Source organism: Artemia franciscana, chromosome 5 (assembly GCF_032884065.1).
Source record: "Artemia franciscana chromosome 5, ASM3288406v1, whole genome shotgun sequence".
Classification (NCBI taxonomy): domain Eukaryota; kingdom Metazoa; phylum Arthropoda; class Branchiopoda; order Anostraca; family Artemiidae; genus Artemia; species Artemia franciscana.
The window spans coordinates 18,824,766-18,846,913 of NC_088867.1; the positions used below are offsets into that span (position 1 = coordinate 18,824,766).

The 22,148-nt window shown below is 35.0% G+C and overlaps 1 protein-coding gene across 1 annotated transcript in view; it reads right to left on the reverse strand.

Moving 5' to 3' along the window:
- Positions 1 to 22,148, reverse strand: part of LOC136027060 (beta-alanyl-bioamine nonribosomal peptide synthetase ebony-like) — a gene marked incomplete in the record, with an annotated part of 131,305 nt that overhangs the window by 8,144 nt on the left and 101,013 nt on the right. Inside the window, 5 exon segments of the mRNA XM_065703988.1 lie at positions 3,485 to 3,668; positions 3,962 to 4,099; positions 6,640 to 6,759; positions 12,831 to 12,990; positions 22,061 to 22,148. Coding sequence (XP_065560060.1) covers positions 3,485 to 3,668; positions 3,962 to 4,099; positions 6,640 to 6,759; positions 12,831 to 12,990; positions 22,061 to 22,148 — 690 coding nt within the window.

A 22,148-nucleotide genomic window follows, 5' to 3' on the forward strand; every position in this document is an offset into this window, starting at 1 on the left:
CCACATTTTATCAGCATTTTATTAGTAAGTAGTTGAAAAAAAATTGATTCCATTCAACTTATTCAAAATGAGAGTTCAGACACCCATCTTTACCAGCTAGATAAAAAAATAAAATAAACACAGTTATTTGCTTACTTTGATAAAAAAAAATTCGAAAATTTAGTTTTCTTAAATCATTACTCCGATCTTGGAAAAAGTATTTCGACTCATATACTTATTTTTAAGTATGTACTTATACGAACTTTTATTGAAGTTCTAAAGAATTTGGCCTTTATTTTAATGTTTTAGGATGAACAGAGGAGGTGATATGTCATATAATGCAGAGCTTTAATTAGATGAAAATGGGCAGTAAAGTGGCCACCATTTGCTCACGAAAATCCAAAACTTAAATTAATAATTTTTGCACTTATCATACATTTACTTTCTATTATACAAATCCCCTAAAAACAACAATGTTGTAAAAACCACCCTGCTCTGCAAAAAGAGCAAACTCAAAAAACCAAAAGAGACAGCCCAAAAAATTCATGATATCAATTTATTTGCCTCAATGCCATAGCAAGACTCGAAAACAAATTTTGACAGTAAAAAGAAGTAAATATTTTGCTTTTCAGCCCCGTTGTGACAGCACAATCCTGAAATATCAATTCGACAGCCTAAAGAAGTTAGGATTTTAAATTTCCCCTCCTTGTTATTACGAAATGAAGATTTTCGCCTTCCAGTTGGCTTTTGTGGTATTACGGACAGATTCCCTTGATAAACCTAAATTAAGTTAAATACTTTTAGGTGTTATGCAACATTAGAAAAATCAAACAGAGACTGCACAAAGTGACTAAAACCTTGTTTCAAAGTTGTTTGGAAAAAGAAACAGTCTTAATAATTAAAAACTTATTAAAAATTCAACTATTAAAAACCAATTACAAAAAATAAATTTCGTCCCAACCCAAACCAGAGCAAGCAGTCCCAACCACAAATCCATAACTACGTCAGGGGGGCCCTTGCCACCCCCACCCCCTGGATCCGTCACTGAAATTACCTGAAATCAACATCAAAGGATAAATGAAACCCTAAACGAACAGAAATTGAATAAACAATCATGGAAAACAAACACACAACAGGTACTAATATAAATGAATAAATAAATCATAAAACGACCAATACTTAAATTGAATATTAAAATCGAACTTAAAGCGAACAACATTCACTATAAACAAGGTTTGGCTACTGCCTCCTTTCCTAACTGTAAAAGTCTAAAATCTTCTGCGTCATTGGGGCTTTACTGAAAATGAATTGTATTACAAACACTGTATTTTGCACTTACAACACGGAAAAAAAGACAGTGAATAGATAATTACTTGTACCTGGTAACGCAAATTTGAAAATAAAATAAAATTCTTGAACTGCTGAGCTTTCAGCAATTAATATTATTATATATCAAACATTCAGTTTAGTTTTATTAGTTCTTTTCAAGGACTGCTATGTGTATGAATGTTTTACAATGGTTAGAAATTTTGCTACTTAGTATTTTTTTTATTTTTCCACTATTGTATATGCTATCAAACTCTAAGGAAAACAGAATAATTCTATTGACCTAAGTAAAAAAAATAATGATTAAAACAAAGAAGAAAAACAGGTTACGACAGAGACTGACAAAAATCCACGAAACAATCAGTCTCTTGAAAAACATATGTGGCACTTTTTTTTTCTTTTTGGGAATTGCAAATGATTTTCAGGTAATATTTCTATTTTATCTTAAATATTAATAAAGAACCATACTCATGAACATTATCATCGTAAAGTAACAGTATTGCAAAGGAAGATGTTCAATTTTGCAAAGTCGTATATTGCTATTTTTACTGGCAAAGAATATAATATTCAAAAAGACCATTAAACTACCCTCTTAAAAAGACAACCTACGATCGAAGTCCAATCTGATAGGCTTAAATTAGTAGTGAGGGCATAATAATTTAAATAGGCCTAAAGAGGGTATACTATTGGAGCTACTAACCCCCGAAGAAATTATTACTCGAACCTGGGCCTCACGCAATAGTATATTACACGTCTTTGTTATGTAATGGTATGGTACACCTGTTTATTATGTGATGGCATAGTGCACCTGATTGTTCCGTAATAGGAATGTTTACCTATGTTGAGAATGACATAATCTTGCATGAATTCTTAGATTTATTAAGAATGGTGCATTCTTGCGTGACTTATTAGAGGTCAGAAGGTCCGTGGAGAACTCCCGTTTGTAAATGAGAGCAGTGTGGATGTGAATGTTACGTAATAACGTCGTAAATGTGGGATATTACAGAATACTTGAAGAGAATTTTCTTCAAGGCGACATTTTTCTTTGTGATTCTATTTTCTTAAAGATCTTTTTTCTTCGAGAGATTTTTTTCAAGATTACTTCCTCAGGGAGCCTTTGCAATCCAAATATTTTTTTCCACTTTATAAATCGAACATAAGACTAGAAATCTCCCCAACGTCCAGAACAGAGCCTTAACTGTCTGTACCAGCAAACTATTTATAATATTTTGATTCGGGAAATAGATTCGACGTGACAAGCTGTTTCCCTTACCCAAAGAATTCCATGATTAGTTTCTAGAACGATTAAATGGATCAGGTGTTTCTAATTCCTTTATTTTAAGAGATCGTAAGTATCCAAAATTGTTACTGATTTTGGTCTATTAGACACACCTGCTTACTACATTGTATTTATGTTCTAACTGACTTAGACACTACTTTTTTGATTCTCAAATGGCTTTTTACATTCAAGTTTTATTAATAAAGAAATTCGCAAACATTTTTGAACCAAACTGTTCTTAGGGCGATGAAATTTATGTTATATAGGTAGGAAAGGCTATTTTCAACTAGAAAGTCGTTCAACCGAGTATTGACAACATAAATGCTGAGAAATTCGCCATAGATATATCCACATCATGAAAAATATAATAGTGCACAAAAACCATTACTTTTGGTCAATAAATCTAGATTCGTTGAGAGGAGGGGGTGACCTATTAGAGGTAAATTCAAGGGGGCACAATTATTCCCTATTACGGGAATATACAAATTCAGTTTTGATAGCCATCTGGTCCGTAAGCCCCTTGATTTTTTTTTTAGTTTGGATATTGCACGCTTGCCACTATAATGAAAATAAGAAAAATAAATGAAAATCAAAGGGCAATTGTGGGAAAAGTTCTATTATTTGTTTAAAGAAGGGTTTACCCATGCAACCCCATTCTTTTGCACATATGACTTCAATGAAAAAATGAAAAACAAAGATCATTGACCATACTAGTACTTGAAGACCGCTAGCTTTATGACGAATCAGTTTTGTTTTAAGTGTTTCGTTGTCCAATCAAGAGCTGAGGACTAACGTAAAATCTCAGAAAACTGAAGTTTACCAATGGATTTAATTTTAAAATATTGAATACTGGGGGCATGTGATTCAATGAATTGAAATTAACTATTTAATAAAGCTTACCCTTGTGGCAGCACTTGTATTAGTCGTAAACAAGCAAGTAAACCCATTCTGCCTAGCTATATCGATGTTATGCTCTTCCATCAGCTGGATGAGATACAAATTTTCAGAAGAAGGTAAGGCTATATCTGTTCCCATTAGAACGCTATGCAATGCCTTTCCTCGCCCAGAGGGTATTTTTCCGTCCCTGTCGATAAAGAATATCAAGTCATTGATAAAAAAAATATAAATGCACATAAAGCTAAATTGAAAAAAAAACTTCACACACTATAATAAAGATGAATACGGAGAGAAGGGAAAAAAGAAAGACAAAGAGTGGGAAAGAGAGAGATAGCGACTGGAAGAGCTCTTTTCCCAGCTTGAACTAATATTTTCCATCCAAGTTATAACTTAGCATAGATAAACACACAAAAACATCCCCACTCCAAGAACTGAAAATAGAGTGATATGCACAATAGCATAGTGACTTAGTAACTTTACCTTATTTCCTCTTCCACTGTGTCTAAAAGCTCCAGTATATAACGAAGCTGACTCTTCGAAGTAAGCGAAGGTTCATTGTATGCATCAAAATTTATTGCAGCTGCTACAATATCTCCACTCAAGTTTTTCATAACAAAACTGTAAAGAAAAAAATCAGTTATGATGATAGTAGATGCTGTCACTATAGAAAGGATAGCGTTTTATCGAATAAAAAATATTGATGAAACAACAGCCTACTAGTTTAACTAGGTTACACACAAAGAAATTTTTCTATCTTCTTTTGGTTGTGGTTTGCAATTCCTAAATTTTTGTACGAATATTTATCGATAATTCAGTTATGGACAGGTTAAAGTTGGGCAAGAAACTTTCACATATTTGAATATAATTAAAATCAAAATCTTAATTTTTTGTTAAATTTTACAAAATTTCTGCGAGGTTAATTACGTAAGTTACTGAAAAAACAGAGTTTATCTACAAATGACAATAAAATACAAAAAGAAAGAGAAAACTATCCGAGCAGTGCATCGGTGAATTCATCGTATAAAATAAGTTTGCGCAATGGATGTTCTCAGTTTAACTTTGCCTTATGGTCATCTATCTTAAAAACGTAATCTTATAGAAACTCTGTATGTAAACTTCTTTCTTCCAATAATGTCTAGCTCTAGTGTGAGAAGCTATGACAAAGTAATATTCTAAGCTTTTTCGATATTATTTCTCTTCTACGACAAGTTCAGCTGTACGATGCCCATCATGAAAGTGACACATTTAGCTATCTTTAACAGAAGTGCCAGGTACCAAGTGAGCAATACAAACTTTAAAAAAAATGCGGTTCGTCTATTTCAGAGACTAATTAGAAAATTGCTTCTAAACGAAAACAGGGACGGCCTTAGAAGCTAGGTTTGGGAAAACCTAATTGACCTAAATCTGTCCACCTCACACAACCACAACTTTTTAATACATACAAGCAATTGAAGGTTAAGGTAAAAAGGAAGGCAAGACTTCTTCAAGTTGGTATGTTATTCATGAATGATAAACATCGATTCCATGAAGCTTAACTTTTTATATAAACTGCATACTTTAACATGAACACGTAACTATAAAAAGCTTAATTTTAGGTGGAAGAACGGAAGTCTAAATCCCGGTAGTCAGGAAATCAACTAAAACTGTTGGCTATAAAACTAGTTTATGTAAAATAAGAGCTAATATTCATTTTCTACCTTTACGTACTCAGAACTTAATTCAACTCCTATAAGGGGCTCTTAAATTCTTGTCATCCAACAATCGGCCAGAAAAAAAGCTTAGATACCAAGCTAAACCAAATATTCACCAAACCAAGAATCTTCTAAGTGGATAGGGGTTCAAAACCTCTTGTCATCAGCTTAAGTTACGCTAAAGGTATTCAAAAACTCAACCAACCCCTAAAACTATGGTTTGTATGCCCGCGACTGATGCACCCTTTGCGGGAAAGGGCAAAATTCTTTTTATCCGCATTATTCAGAACAGCTTGTTAGATCTAAGTTAGATATGCTAATGATTAGTAACTGGAGTTTTAGTTGTGTTTTTAGGGTTCCAGTTTGATCTTACAGAGCATTCGTAAAAGTGTAATGAGAGCTCTTAGATTTTTCTTTTTGTGTTTTTGGGTAACCCGCAAACCGACCGTCTTAGAAACAGTCAATAGCCTTAAGGAGGCCCGAGACGATCAACCGTTTTGATCAAACTCTTCCGTCAATCAATTGATTCAAGCATGTTTGACAGACTAGGAACCTGTTTGAGGGTTGAGTCAAGTGTTGACGTGATTGATAAAATGTTAGAATGACTCAAGCGTTGTTGATGAGGGTGATTGACAGCCACGTGTCAGTCACGCTCCAACAACGATGGAAGACACCTCGTAAGTAAGCGAAAATGAGGAACACGAGTTTTTCTGTTTATAGAGTATATACTGGGATCACCCTGAGATATGGAAAGTTAAAAGTTGATACTATTATAACCGACATAAGAAAAGTGTGGTATTTGACCGGATATTGCGGACAATTAAGACATTGAAAAAAGATTATACAGTTTCCGAACTAAAAAGGAAATTAATGTTTTAAGAATAAATTGCAACCACGAGTATAAGGTAGTGAGCAGAAAAAGAAGCCTGGAACGTCAGCAGATGACATCCCACACGAAATTAGAAATTAGCTTTGATGAAGATAGAACGGTTAATTGAAGATTGATTGAAGCATGTGTCAATCGATTGACGGAAGCTTTTGATCAAAACGACTGACCATCTTCGGCCTCCTTTAATAAATAGTCAAATACAATCACTTTTGTTATCAGAACAGAAAATTTACGGATACAGAGAACTTGTAGATAAGAATTATGATTAGAGATCCGAATTATGTGGTATAATAATTCCATCGCGTACATATGACTTAGTCGCCAATAAATGTACACATGAAACGGACTAAAAGCGTTTTTTAGTGTGTTAGATTGAGTTGTACATGCAAAAATCCAAGAGAACTTTGAACTAGATATCTAGTTTTCAATTGAATAGCAAACTTCAGTTTCGCCCAGTTGGCATTGTGCATAGTCTATTCAAATGGAAAACAGATGCAGCAGAAAAGAGACCCATCATGTCCTCAGCTGTTCTTAGTATTTTGAAATTTTTGTTCTAGCTATGGTTAATAATGTCTTACCATGTTTTGGATTTAGAAATGTCAGGGAATAGACGGTCCGCCATATCGTAGAATTCGTGATAGCTAACATTCAAAAGCTTTTCCAGGTCTCCTTTTGTAGAAAAACTTTTTGCAAGTAAGCTAGAAAAAATACAAACAAAGCCTGAATTAATTTTCATTTCTAAGAAATTAAATAGAATGAACATGAATGAATCCTAAAAAGCACAACGACTACAATAAAAATCTTAGTTAAAACTTTACAAAGTATTTCGATATTCAATCCTTTTCCTTTTTGAAATCTTTCTAAGTGTCTTTAGTAACTGATTCAAAATAAAAATAAATGCATATCTTAATAATACTCAAATTTTATAGACTTAATTGAAATCTAAGCATACATTTCGTAAGAAATAACGTTTTTAAAATGGAGACACAGTGATTACAGAGAGAGATATAATTATTACATGGGAAATTATAAAAGACGCAAGAAAGTGCGTAGGGCTTATTGGGAAGTGGGGAAAGGGGCCTGTAAAAAAATAACAAAACAAGCAGGTTTTGATTACAAGAAAAAATTTAAGATTTTTTTTTCAAGCATAAAATCTGGATATTTGGGGTCAAAATACATTTGTTTTGATTAATTTTCTGGTGGGAGGGGCCACCAGTTATTGTATCAAACCAAGGGTCATGTAACATCGGGAAAAGATTCATTTGAAGTAATTTAAAGTGCTACTGCCCTTTCAAGCATCAAAAGAGACCGTTGCCATCATTGCCATCGAGAGGAAAATCGGAGAAAGACAATCAGTTTAAAAATGTCAAAAGGTTATTTATAAGAGCTCCCAGTTTCAGTTAACATACCGTGGTTTGGTGATTAGCTCGTTTGACAAATTATTGGCATTCCTATGGGTGGGAATGCTGATCTATTTGTAGCCGACTTGTTTTTAAGTCAATTAGAATATGAATATATGCAGAGGCGCCATTTGGGCCAAATCTTGGGGTGGGCATGAACTCCATCTGCCCCCCCCCCCCGATTCTCTTCATGTCTCGTAAGAAGAAATGCGGGTTTTGGCAGCACATCCATCGAATATTCTAAGTAAAAACGCCTTAAAGTGGAAAATTCAACCAGACTACAGGCTTGCCTTCCTCAGCAAGAAACTTTCTTATTTAAGTAAACAATACGTCGGTGAAAGTAACCTCCATTGTTATTCTGAGGGTTGTAACCTAAATCTCGGTTTTCTTTCAGCAGAAATTTTGCAGATCAAATATATTTACAAAAAGGAAAAACATAACAAGACACTCAACAACACTCAAGGTAACAGGGGAACCGTTGAGGTATCATCTTTGCAAAATCGTCAACAACCTGGTCGTAGTCCAAATTTTTTAGTAAATCCTTCTCTGTAAATATCAAAAGGAGGTGACTGAGACGATTCTCTCCTGTTGTAGACCGCAGGTAGTTTTTCACTATTTCTAGGCCAGAAAACAAACGCTCATTGCTCGCTGTTGTCACAGGAATTGTGACAGCAATACGAAGTACTTTAATTACTTCTGAGTATGCCACTGGTAATGCCTGAAGATTGTTGACAATGTCTAGAAAGTTTTCCGGCTTTTTCTCCTCATCAAGCACGAAACGCTTGGCAATATCAGCTTGAGATTTGAGAAGAATGTCGTCGATATCCAGCTCGCTGTAAAGAGCAGAGAAACGCTTGAGCAACTTTGTGTCAATAAACTTGGTCGAGCTTGGATCCAAGGCTTCAAGTGTGCTCAGCACTGGCAATTTATCTGTGAACCTTCTGTCAAATTCGGCTAGTAGACTGTCGAAAGTTTCAAAGTACTCTCACTTCATTTTATCTGCCAAAGTTGTAGTCCGATTGCCAGATTCGATGAAGTTTCTTTCCTAGTGTCGAAGTTGTCACAAATTGTTTCAGATGCTTGGTGATCTTTTGAGTTCTTCGAATTCGTCCTTTCTGATCAAAAGAGGAGGGTCTAGTGACGGGTTCATTCACAGCAGGTGCTTCGATTTCGAGTTCTGTTGCAAACTCTTTAGCCTCCTCGAAAAGCGAAACGAATGAAGCGTCTGAACGCAAATCGGTGCGTTCGCTTCTTGTGGCCTGAATCAGGGTTCGCGATCGGGAAATAACCAAGTCGACGGCCTGGAGCTGCTGAGACAGCGAGTTTTCAGACAGAAGATAACAAGGAACGATTCCTTCTTCTTCTGGAGCCCAGCTGCCTCTGCCCGTGCTTCGCCGTCGGCTCCCTTGCTTACAGTGGACAGTACAGCTAAAATGTATTCATATCGGAGTCTAACCTTCGATATTGATCGATACCAGTAAGACAATCGTGTGGCAGCACTTCTTTCCAGCTCCCAAACTGGCAGTTCGGCAGCTTTCCGGGCCTCAACAAACAACTGATGCCGAGTGTTGCTGTTGGAAATGAATGTGTATAGAGTCTGGACCAGTGAGAAAAAAGAACCGACAGTGCTGACAGATTCAACGCAGCTCGCAATGACCAAACTTAGCTTATGTGCATGGCAATGAATGTAGATTGCCTGTGGAGATTTGGCTCTCAAACGAGCTTGAACACCGGAGAATGGTCCACTCGTTACGCGTGCTCTGTCATAGCACTGTGCAACACAGTAGTTCCAATCGAGTCTAATTCTTGTCACTGCATCATGAATGAGATTTGCTAGACTTTCAGCATCCAGGTTCTTCATGTGATAGCATCCGGTCGGTCTTTCTTTTACTTTTCCTTCGTCAAAGTACCTAAGAATAATTGCAAGCTACTTTTTCTTCGAGTTGTCCTTCGTTTCGTCGACCAGAACGGCAAGGTACACGGCGCTTTTTAATTCTTGCACTATCGTGCGCTGAAGCCTGGAACCGATCACCGAAATAAAATTGTTCTGGTATTTATGGGATGTGTAGTGACAGTACCGTTTCGGCAGCTTGTTGAAGAGCGTAGGAGAGTACTCTGCGAGAAGATTGCACGTCTCGAAGAAATTTCCCTTGTTTTTCGAGGACTCTGTTTTGACCCCAAGGGTCGTCAGGTAATTACGCTCTTTGGCTAATATGTTAATGGCTAATAGGCGTGCAGTAATTTCAAATTAATTGGACAGAATGGATTATGTTTGACATAATGGATTATTATGGCCGGGAAAGAGCCCCTAATCGGTGGAAGCTTGGGCCCCCTGGAAAATCTGGGGAGGGTATTTCCCCACCACTGCCCCCCCCCCCCAATGGCGTCGCTGAATATATAATAAATAAAAATAGACTCATTGATGTAAAATATTATTTTTTAAATAATAAAATATATCTGGACAATCTCTTGGCAATAAAATGCGTGGGGGTTTATAGAGACTCTAAAAAATATTTATCAACTAGATTTAATTCTGTAGTCTAGCTATGGGACAGGACACTGACCATTTTTTGGATTAAAATATTTTATTTCAGATAATGATAAATTAGTTTCAAAATATATAATAAAATTGATGATTTTAATTTTGAAGAAACTAATTTCCCATTCCTCAAAATTGATTTTGAATTAAAATTAATTAATTCAAATATTACTTAATCAGCTTTTTATTCACAGCTATTTAGGTAGGCAAGAATTTGTAGCAATTACACAGATTTTACAAGAATTTTATGTCTGATGTATGGGTCGAACGTGAGACCCATTATTTCCTATGGTAAAATAACAACACGTTACTCGACTGAGCTAATAATTTATTGATGATAATCACAATATCGTAACAAGTTAATGACTATTGAAGATAATATGTTCTTAGAAATACATTCTAGGCAATCAACGTATTTTTTCTGGGACGCTTGCCAACTGATGTTAAGCGTCACAATATCGTAATAAGTTAATCCGCAATCGATCTCACAATTAGAGCTGGATTTTTGGAAAATAAAATCTGTGATTTGTTTCCGGGTACCTTTTTTGGCATCATTCAGAGAAAATACACACCATGATGATTTGAGATGCTTGCTCGACAGACATACTCTTTTGATAGTTATGAAAATATTTTGATATCCGAAAATTGTAATGATTAAAGCCAAGTACGAATCATTTTTGTAATTTAATGATCCTGAGCAAATCTGGTTTCCATTACCATTGATTGCGTATGAGTTTGAGTCCCCAGACTCACCTCCAGGGCCCGGGCTCCCCAACCAGGATTGCATGTCATCCTCTAGGGCCCCAAGATCCCCTCCAGGGCCCCAATACCCCTCCCCCAAGTTTTGCCCCCCTTTTTTAACTTCAAAATTTTTCCAACTTTTTTTCAACACATTTTTTTGGACCAAATTTTTCGGTACTTGGAATTTTCTTTGACGTACAATTTCCTATTGACTTCGAATTATTTTTTAACATATGAATTTTGGACTTAGAATTTTCATGGGACTTAATTTGGGATGCCGAGAATTATAATAAATCATTCTTGAAATTGTCGAAAACATACCATGAAATTCTAGAAAACCAGAATGACTACGCAATATCAGATAGCATATCATTCTTGAAATTCTAACAAATATTTCACTTCCTCCAAAAAGTCCCAAAAAATCCATGAATTTCATAAAATTAATGGGAAACTGCTTAGAAGTTAAAAATGTTGTTGACTCATTTGTTACCTCACAGGATCAGATTTGAGGGCCGTCAAAGGATATATTGAATTGTTTCACTGACAACATGAATGATTACACAATACCAGATAACGCATCATTCTTGAAGTTGTCGGAAATATGTCATGAAATTCTCGAAAACCAGAACGATTACGAAATACCAGATAAGCCACTATTCTTAAAATTCTCGGAGACATACCAAAAAATTCTCGGTGTCCCAGCATAGTTCCTAACACCCAAAAAATTCTATGTTCGAAAAAATAAAATAATTCTTAGTACCTAAAAACCCATCAACTTCATAAAATCAATGGAAAACTACTTAGAAAGTAAAAAATGTTGACTCAGTTGTTATCTCAAAAGACGACATGTGAAGTATGTCATAGGATGTATTGTATTGTTTCACTGACAATTTGAATGATTACGCAATACCAGACAACGGATCTTTTTTAAAATTTTAAAAAGTTAAAAAGGGGGGGGGACGAAACTTGGGGAGAGGGAACTGGGCCCTGGAGGAGGACTTGGGGCCCTGGAAGGAGACATATGACCTGTCAGGAGGATATGGGGTCCTGGAAGGGGACTCAGGGCCCTAGAGGGGGGCATGGAGCCCTGCAGGGGAGTCTGGGGACCCAAACTCATGCACAAGCCCTGGTAATGTTAAACAGATGTGCTCAGGACCTTTACATTACAAAAATAATATCTACTTGGTTGTAGTCGTTACACTTTTAGGAGATCGAAACAAGTTTCATTAAATATCAAAAGAATATGTCGGTCCAGCAAGTATCTAAAATCACCATGGCATGCATATTCTCGGAATGATGCCAAAAAAGGAGTGTGGAAACAAATCATGACCCTATTTACCAAAAGTCCAACTTCATTTGAGAGATCTACTTCGCAATTAACTTGTTACGATATTGTGACGCTTAACATCAGTTGGCCAGTGTCCCAGAAATAATACCTTGCCTAGAATGCATTTCTAAAAACAAAATATCATCGATGACTTGTTAGCTCTGAAATCTACGACTTTGGTTATGTAGATGGCAGCACTGGCGCAATTCCCATTAAACCAAAGGGAATAAAAAGCAGGGGATATGGGTCCGCTTAAAGTCACAGAGGGGATACTACTTGAGTTGGACCTCTACCAACATGAAGTCGGAGGAACAACTTGCTAATTTCAGTAACCAAGAAGTTTGATGCTATGTAAAATTAGGTTTGCGGAATGCTAATTTCGATACCCATGAAAATCACTGTTAGTTAAGTGTTAGCTTATAAAATCAAAATATTAGGACAGCAATAATATTATACAGGATGGAAAATTCCTATATTATTCAGTATGATATTATACAGTATTTAACAAATCAGCAGCGCACCTTATGTCATGACTCTGCCTTCGTGCGTACGCAATCATAAATTTTTAGCACATTGCGATCGAAATATAGGGGGCCTGTTACTGCTATTGCTTTGATGCTTTTGGAAACTTCCCAAACCGCGTGCTGTGTTATGCCCCATTTCTGAACCAAATCTTCCATATTGTATAACATTTATGCTGCGTCGAAGCCCTTGCACGTAGAGTACTCGTCATGATTACATAAGAAATTGGCCTATACTTACTCGACAACAAATTCTCTATGAGATCCATTAATTGTTTCCGGAGAATATAGATGAGGCCCTAGGCCCAATTCAAAACTCTTGACATGTCTGATTGGTTTTGATGGATCCATTATTTCGAGCAACTGCTTTAACGACTTTGATCGGAGGAAATCCCCAATTTCTGAAATTAAAAAATAATCATAGTCTAGTTTCAGGCAAGTGTTCTATTCTTGAGAGCATACTTTTTAGAGTCTTTGTTTTGAACTGGACTTCTCACCAGGCCCTTAAATAATCAACATTGTGTTTCACTTTTAATTTACTAGCTTTGAATGAATTCAAGGAACAGAAAAATTGAAACGAAGTAAAGAATTAGCAATAAACTACCTAAATTTAGAAGAGAGATGGAGATTGATAATAGATAACAACTTTACAAAATAGCCAAGTTGACAAATCAAACAGTTCGTGGTAATGGACTGTAAATAAGAAACGATGCAGCTCAATAGTAACCGAAACTTTAAGAAACAGAATCTCGATAACAATAGATGCATCAAAAGGATCGAATTCTGATGCTTATTTAAAATATGTAAAAATTTATCAAGCTTAATAACGAAAGTAAAACATTTCAAAATAGGGATGATACCTTTTTTATTGGCAACGAATAGATATAAAATTATTTAGCTGGATATTTCGAACACATATACAGTGTTCATCGTCAGCAGTAAGCACTGTATATGTGTTCGAAATATCCAGTTAAATGATTTTATATCTATTCACTGTGAATAAAAAGGTATCATCCTATTTTGAACTGTTTTATTTTCGTCATGGAAAGGCAGTGTGGTCTTCGAAGTTATCTTTATCAAGTTTAATGGAGCCACCCCAAAACAACCATTGATCTTAAAGAAAATCACTCCATCAGATTCAGCATACCACAGAACCCTGCATATACCAACATAGCACAAAAATGTGGAATTTGCATAATTTGCCAGAAGAAAGATCACGGATCCGTGTTTTTCTTTTTCCAGAGGTGATCATATCGAACCAGTGATCGTAGAAGATCAGGAGAGGGTTTTGATAGGAAATCAAAAGATCTAGTGCCCTTTTTAAGTGACCCTAAACTATTGGAGTTTGGCTACCCCCCCCCCCCCTTAATGCTCATTTCTCCCCTAATGTCACCCGAACAAAATTTTGAGATAGCGATTTTGTTCAGCATACTCGAAAAATCCAATAATATGTCTTGAGTATGGCTTAACCCCCCACAGTCCCTGGGGGAAGGGCTGCAAGCTATGAGCTTTGCCCATTGTTTACATATAGTATTGGTTATTGGGAAGTATACAGACGTTTTCAGGAGGAACTTTTTGGTGGGGAAGGGGTCAGGGGGGAAGGTGGGAATATCGTTTTACGGAAGAATTTTTTATGGTTGAAGGGAATTTTAATGGATTGGGAGCCAGATTTTCCAGTGCCATTTAAAAAACGGTCATATGTTAAATAAAATAAAGTTACTTCATTTGAAGGCAAAGATCAACATTAAGACTTAAAATGAACAGAAATTATTACGTTTATATACCTCGCTCTTTACTTTGCACTTTACTGGTAAAAATACATATGAATGTGCATTGTCAGTCTAATGTATGTTAGACAGACATTTTAAAATATTTCAAAAGGATTTTAAAGAACGATATATTCTCATATTTATTCTTTAAAATCTTAATAATTTTTGAAATATTAAAGCTATAAAAGTGAAAACATTTAATTTTTTCTTCAGTAAAGTGGAAATTACGTTTTGGCCTTGAGAGCCCTAATCATGTTAGTGTCTGCTCGATTTGGTTTGATTTGGTTATTTATTATAATGTCTGTTCTTTTTGGGTTTCATTTATTTATTGATGTTGATTTGTGGTAGTTTCACACTTGGCCGACTGTTTTATTCAATTTTTGCTTATTTTTGCTTTAATGGAGTTCTTTACATTTCCTTGAGAAGCTTATTTTGTGGAAAAAGTTTTTATAATTTGTTCCTGTTCATTTTATACTGACATAGTCTTTTTCAGGAAAACAGAATTGGAAAGCTGATTCCCCTCCAATCACTTTTGACTCTTAAAAAGGGCACAAGAACTTTTAATTTCCAACCAAGTTATCTCTTTAAAATACCAATGATATTACTAGTTATGATAGAGCAGGGCTACCTATGATACTGTTTATATGCCCTTTTAATATCGGCATGCATATAGTTTTATCGTTTAATTGAAACTTCCTCTAAACGCTACCTAAAATTTTCGACTTATTACCCTTAGTGTCATTAGTTATAGTAACCGTAGAAGTAGTATTAAAAGTATACACATAGTGTCGTATGGCTAGTTCAAAATCTGCCATAACTAACCCTGAAGGTCTAACTTATACGCTTAGCTTGTATAGAAACAATGGTTGTAGTAACAGCAGTATCACTAGTAGCAGTATGCACATATCACCTTCGATTTTTTTCAACATCCCCTTCAACATCCGGTGTTGCAACTTAATACGCAAATTAATTCTTAAAACTTTTATCAGAACGCATTTGCCATCAATATTCTCTCAAATTTTACCTTCATAGATTTAGCCTCAGTCGTACTTGTATCACAGTGGCTGCGGTGGTATAGGAGAAGTAGTTGCAGCGTTAGCATTGCATTAGTCGTAATAGTAACAGCAATAGCAGCAGTAATAATAGCGGCAGTAGTATATACATCTTGCCTTTTGATCAGTTGAACATCGCTTTCATGATGCCCCGCAGGTTTCACCTTGGCAAGATAAGTCTTTACAAAATTATTGCTGATGTGTGCTTTTAACCCCCCTTTGACACCCCGCTTCACAAGTAGTAGTCCTATTGATCATAGTGGTTGTAGTATTTGTGGTAGCTGTAGAAGCAGGGGTAGCTGTAGGAGTGTTGCGTTCAAATATTTTTGACCTTTTTGGTCAATTGATCATCTCCCTTATCATTTCCTGAAAGTTCCAAATTATTATGCTCAGTCATTCCTGAGTTACGCTCTTTTGACATTTTATGTACACATAACAAGTTTCGATTTAGTTCAACATTCCTTGAAAAACTCACCTTAACACTCTTCATAATTTGAGAAATTAGTAGTCAAACATGCATACCGTTTCTCAATAATACATACTATATGTAAACTATGAACAAATTGCCTAACTTACAGCCCTTGCCCTGACATCTCGGGAGGGGGGATTGACATCCTAAAACTTATAATTACTGAACCTTTCAACAATGCTGAAAAAATAGATGTCTCAAAACTTTTTTTCGATGAATGTATTTTCATCTTTTTTTTAAGAGTCCAAAATCACTTTGGACTCTTAAAAAGGGTACTATAACTTCTAATGTCAAATCAAATGAACCCTATCTGAAGTCTATGCAACAACCCATTCCACAAAGACCTTATATACCCCCATGTTATTGCTTAAGGCCCCTACCCCAGGACTTCGGGGAGGGGAGGGGCGTCAACCCTGGAGTCATTGTCATATGTTCTTTAGATTATTTTGATTTAAAATGGGTATCATACAATTTTAATCAGCGGCATTCGGTGAAAAGAGGGCTAGTTGGGGGAGACTGGTTGACCCGTACCACTTTTGACGCTTAGATGGGAAGCATAACTTTCAAATTTCGAGCAAATGAGCCAGCTCTAAAGTTTATGCAACTACCCCTTACATAAAACCTTAAATACCCTGGAGAATAACTTACAGCCCTTTCCCCCAGGCTTTGGTGGTTTGTAACAACCCCAAAGCTGTATTATATGATCTTTGGACTATTTTGAATAAAATGGCTATGTCAAAGATTCTATTGTCTGTATTTCGGGAAAACATGATGTTTGGGGGAGGGTAGCTACCCTCTGATCACTTTGGCTCTTGAAAAGGACACTAGAACTTCCGATACCTTTCCAATGAGACCCCTCTGAAGTATATACGATCACCCTTTCTATAAAAACCTTACGTGCCCCCAGGGTAAAACTTAAAACCCTTGCCCTGAGGGCTGTGCGGTGGTTGTCATCCTTGAAGATGTAATTTTCGGATTCTTCAATTACGCTGAACAAAATAGCTATCTCGAAATTTTGATTGGATGCGTTTGGGGAAATGATGGGTGTGAGGAGGAAGGGGGCTGGCTGCTCTCAAATCACTTTTGACTCTTAAAAAGTGCACTATTACTTATAATTTCCAATCAAATGAGCCACAGTTGAAGTTTATATGACCAGCAATTTCATAAAAGCATTTTATGTCCCCAAGGCATAACTTAAAACTCTTGCCTCAAAGGTTTGGGGGCTGTGCAAACCTTAGAGGCATTACTATATGTTCTTCAGAATATTTCGAACAAAATGAACATCTCACAATACCAATCAGATTCATTAGTGAAAAGAGGGGTAGTCTGGCTTGGGGAGGCTAGTTGCCCTCCATCACCTTTGACTCTTACAAGGGAACTAGAACTTCCAGTTTTCAACCGAATGAGACTCCTCTAAAGTTTATACAACCCTTCCTTCATTGAAACCCTTAAATGCCCCTACTCACAACCCTTGCCTCCAGGCTTTGGCGATTTGTTTCAACGCCAAAAAGCCTTGTTAAATGATCATTGTACTATTTTGAATAAAATTGCTAACTGAAAATTTCAATTGGATGCATTTCAGGACAATAAAATATTAAAATATGTGTTTGTGTGTGCCTGTGTGTGGAGAGGGGTAGCTGCCCTCCGATCACTGTTACTCTAAAAATGCTACTAGAACTTCTGATTACTAATCCAATGAGCCAACTCCGAAACTTATATAACCACCTTATAAAACCTTATATAATACAACACATATAAAACCTTATATATATATATATATATATATATATATATATATATATATATATATATATATATATATATATATATATATATATATATATATATATATATATATATATATATATATATATATATATAGGCATTTACGACCTTATATACCCCCAAGACATAACTAGCAAACTCGTGCCTGTGGGCTGTGGCGAAGTAGTCATACTCAAAAACATAATTTCCGGAACTTTCAGCTTCGCTGAATAAAATGGATATGTCAAAATTTTCGTTCGATTATTTGTCAGAAATGATGGGTGCTGAGGGGGACTGGTTGCCCTGAAATCACTTTCAACTATTAAAAAGGGCACTAGCCCTTTCAGTTTCCAACTGAATGAGCCATTTTTGAAATTTCTACTACAACTCCTTCTATACGAAGTTCTATACAAAAAATTTATTATTATGAAAAGAAAAATCACCAATGCAACAGCACAAACACATAAAAAAAGAGACAGAAGAAAAGAAAGACTGTTTTCCTAAATTAGTGATTAATATAGACCAGCACTTGAATGAGGCCTTAACCCTACTCATCCATACAATCACACAGGTCAAACAGATTAGCCATACACAATCAACCATAAAGAATAATCCATGGACAGGCAGTCATGCCGTCAATAAGTATAAGTCGTCATTTATAGTTTTTTACTATAGGCAGTGCTGTTGCAGTACCTATGGTATATATATATATATATATATATATATATATATATATATATATATATATATATATATATACTAGCTGTTGGGGTGGTGCTTCGCGCCACCCCAACACCTAGTTGGTGGGGGCGCTTCGCGCCCCCCCAAGCCCCCCCGCGCGCGTTTTTCGTTACGCGCCATATTAGTTACGCGCCATTGTAGTTGTGTCCCTATGTCCCACCTGTGAATATAGATAGATATATATATATATATATATAAATATATATATATATATATATATATATATATATATATATATATATATATATATATATATATATATATATATATATATATATGTTTTTAACTACGTAAAACTTGCGAATATACAACATTCTTTGCTGTCCCATTGTCTGTGCATATAAATAGATTTTCAGGTTTACCGACTCTTGAACATGCAACATATAATGGTCCATGGGAAAACAATCCGTATTCAGATCTATACCTCATGATTCTAATGATTGCCCTTGAGCTTTGTTGATGGTGATTGCTAATCGACCATTCCCTGAGTCACCATCGTCATTTATATATCCCCCTGTGCACCCCGGCGTCCCCTTTGTAGTTATGTCCCTGTGTCCCGGTCGTCATTTATATTCCCTGTGTCCCGGTCGTCATTTGTGTCCCGGTGTTCCAGTCTGTGATTTCTCTTTGAGTGTCCCGGGCGTCATTTATATTCCTTGTGTCCCGGTGTCCCGGTCGTCATTTATATCCCCCTGTGCCCCCCGGCGTCCCCATTGTAGTTGTGTCCCTGTGTCCCGGTCGTCATTTATATTCCCTGTGTCCCGGTCGTCATTTGTATCCCGGTGTCCCGGTCTGTATATACATTCGTTTTTTAGTTTTGTTTTTCTCCTTTATTTTTTTCCTTTTTTCTTTTTTTTCTTTTTCAGTTTATTTAGATTTTTAGATTTTTTAGTTTTTTTATTAGTTTTTAGTTTTTTTGTAGTTTTTACCATTTTTTTAGTTTTTTTAGTTTTTTTTTTTACTTATGTCCTGGTCGTCATTTATACTCCCTGTGTCCCGGTCGTCATTTGTGTCTTGGTGCTTTGTTGATTGCTAATTTATATTATATTTATTTTTATATTTTTTATATTTATTAATATTTTTTTAGTTTTCTTTTTCTCTTATTTTTCAGTTTTTTCCTTTTTTTTAGTTTTTTCTTTTTTAGTTTTTAGTTTTTTTTGTTTTTTACCTTTTTTTAGTTTTTTTAGTTTTTTTAGTTTTTTAGCTTTTTTAGTTTTTTTATTAGTTTTTAGTTTTTTTTTAGTTTTTGCCTTTTTTTAGTTTTTTCAGTTTTTTTTAGTTTTTAGTTTTTTAACCTTTTTTTTAGTTTTTTTAGTTTTTTAGCTTTTTTAGTTTTTTTTTCTTTTTTGTTTTTTTTTGTAGTTTTTACCTTTTTTAGTTTTTTTTCTTCTTCTGTATAAGTGTGAAATAATTCAGACGTCATATGCGGACAAACACGACGTCACTCGACAGACAGACAGACAGACATAACCCACAAACAACCTATTTTTATATATATTTATTCATATTTTTTTAGTTTTCTTTTTCTCTTTTATTTTTCAGTTTTTTCCTTTTTTTTAGTTTTTTTCTTTTTTAGTTTTTAGTTTTTTTTAGTTTTTTACCTTTTTTTAGTTTTTTTTAGTTTTTTTAGTTTTTTAGCTTTTTTAGTTTTTTTATTAGTTTTTATTTTTTTTGTAGTTTTTGCCTTTTTTTATTTTTTTCAGTTTTTTTTTAGTTATTAGATTATTACCTTTTTTTAGTTTTTTTTAGTTTTTTAGCTTTTTTAGTTTTTTTTCTTTTTAGTTTTTTTTTGTAGTTTTTACCTTTTTTAGTTTTTTTCTTCTGTTGTATTAGTGCGAAATAATTTAGTGTGACGTCACCTGATCCACAGATCCACAGATCCACACACAGACAACTTATTTTTATATATATAGATATATATATATATATATATATATATATATATATATATATATATATATATATATATATATATATATATATATATATATATATATATATATATACATATATATATTCAGATGAAGGCTCTGGATGCTAAACGACTAAAATAAAGTTACCTTATTCTTCAGTTATCAAACAGTTAGTGATAAAAAAAAACTATAAGCAAAGAGTGACTCAGCCCGATAGTAATCATAAGTCTACAAAAATAGAATGTTGACATCAATAGATTTATCAAAAGAATTTGCTTATTATACTGATTCCAAATGTGTAAGAGTCGTTAAATTTAGCGTTAACCATGAAAGGCTATGAACTTGAGAAAATTTGCCGGATTTCCGAAAAGGAGAAAATGGCCCAAAAAACTTAATGAATTTTCATAAAAATCACACCGTCAGATTTATCATAACAGGGAACCCTACAATGAATGTTTCAAGCTCCTATCTGTTTTTGTTTTTGTTTTTTGTTTTTGCCAGAAGAAGGATCACGGATGTTTGTTTCTTTTTTTATTTTTTTCCTCGGGGGTGATTGTATCGAACCAATGGTCTTAGAACGTGGGGAAAGAGCTAATTTGAACGAAAATTATATTTCCCCAAAAATCAAAATTTTAAGAGCGCCATTTTGTTCAATATTGTTGAAAGGTCCCAAAACTATATCTTTGGAGATAGGCATGAAGCCCAACAGCCCGAGGGGACAGGTCTTAAATTTAAAAATTTACCCGTTGTTCATGCATAGTATTTGCTAATTGGAAGCATACAGAAATTTTTGTGTGGGGGGTTGAGATTTCGTGTATGGAGCCGGCAGCCATGGGGATAATTTTCCATTGGGAGGAAAATTTTCAGGGATGAACTGTCGAGAGGAAGTTTTACACTGGTGGGAATTGACATATTCTTGTACAAATTATTTTTATTTATCTTACTTTCTCTTTGCCAACTAAATTTTGCATGTGGAATTATTCTAGGGCAATGATCCAGGGGAAATTTTTACCTTGCTTTGGTTTCCGGGAAAAAATTTCCATTGAAGGGGGGATTTTCAGAGTGATATTCCATACATTGGCCAATATGTTTTAAAAGTCTTTGAAGTGCTCAAAAATTGAGCTTCAATTCATGGCAGCTGTCAGCAAAATCAACCTTTTTATTTTGTTTATCCATCTTAGCCTTTGTAGGAAAATTACTGTACTTGTCATTGCATTTTTTCTTACAGCTTTTTACTGACTTTTCTAAGTTGTTAAATAAAAAAGACAAGTATTTTCAAGCACAAGAAAGGAGCAATAGTAAAACTGAAAAGGAAGTGAAATAAAACTGAAAAACTGAAAAGTTTCTTACTGTTTTAAAAATAGAGTTAAAAGAAAGAGTCAAACTTTAGCGTAAAGAGCGAAGCGTTGAGGAGTAAAAGCCCCTTTCATATACGGAGTAATTTCTGTTCGTTTTAAGTTTTAATGTTGCTCCTTACTTTCACTTAAAAAAACTTGTTTTTTTATTTAATTGCAATTAAAATGGCTGATGGCACAAGTCAAAGAGAGAGAGAGAGAGAGAGAGAGGAGAGAGAGAAGAGAGAGAGAGAGAGAGGAGAGAGAGAGAGAGAGAGAGAGAGAGAGAGAGAGAGAGAGAGAGAGAGAGGAGAGAGAGAGAGAGAGAGATAGAGAGAGAGAGAGAGATAGAGAGAAAGAGAGAGAGAGAGAGAGAGAGAGAGAGAGAGAGAGAGAAAGTTCTTATAGCACTGAGTCAACAGTTCTTACTTATGTTGAATCCTTGGTCTTTAAGTTTCATGACCACTGCGACTGCGTTGAGTGAGTTCCCTCCAATATCAAAAAAGTTATGGTCAAG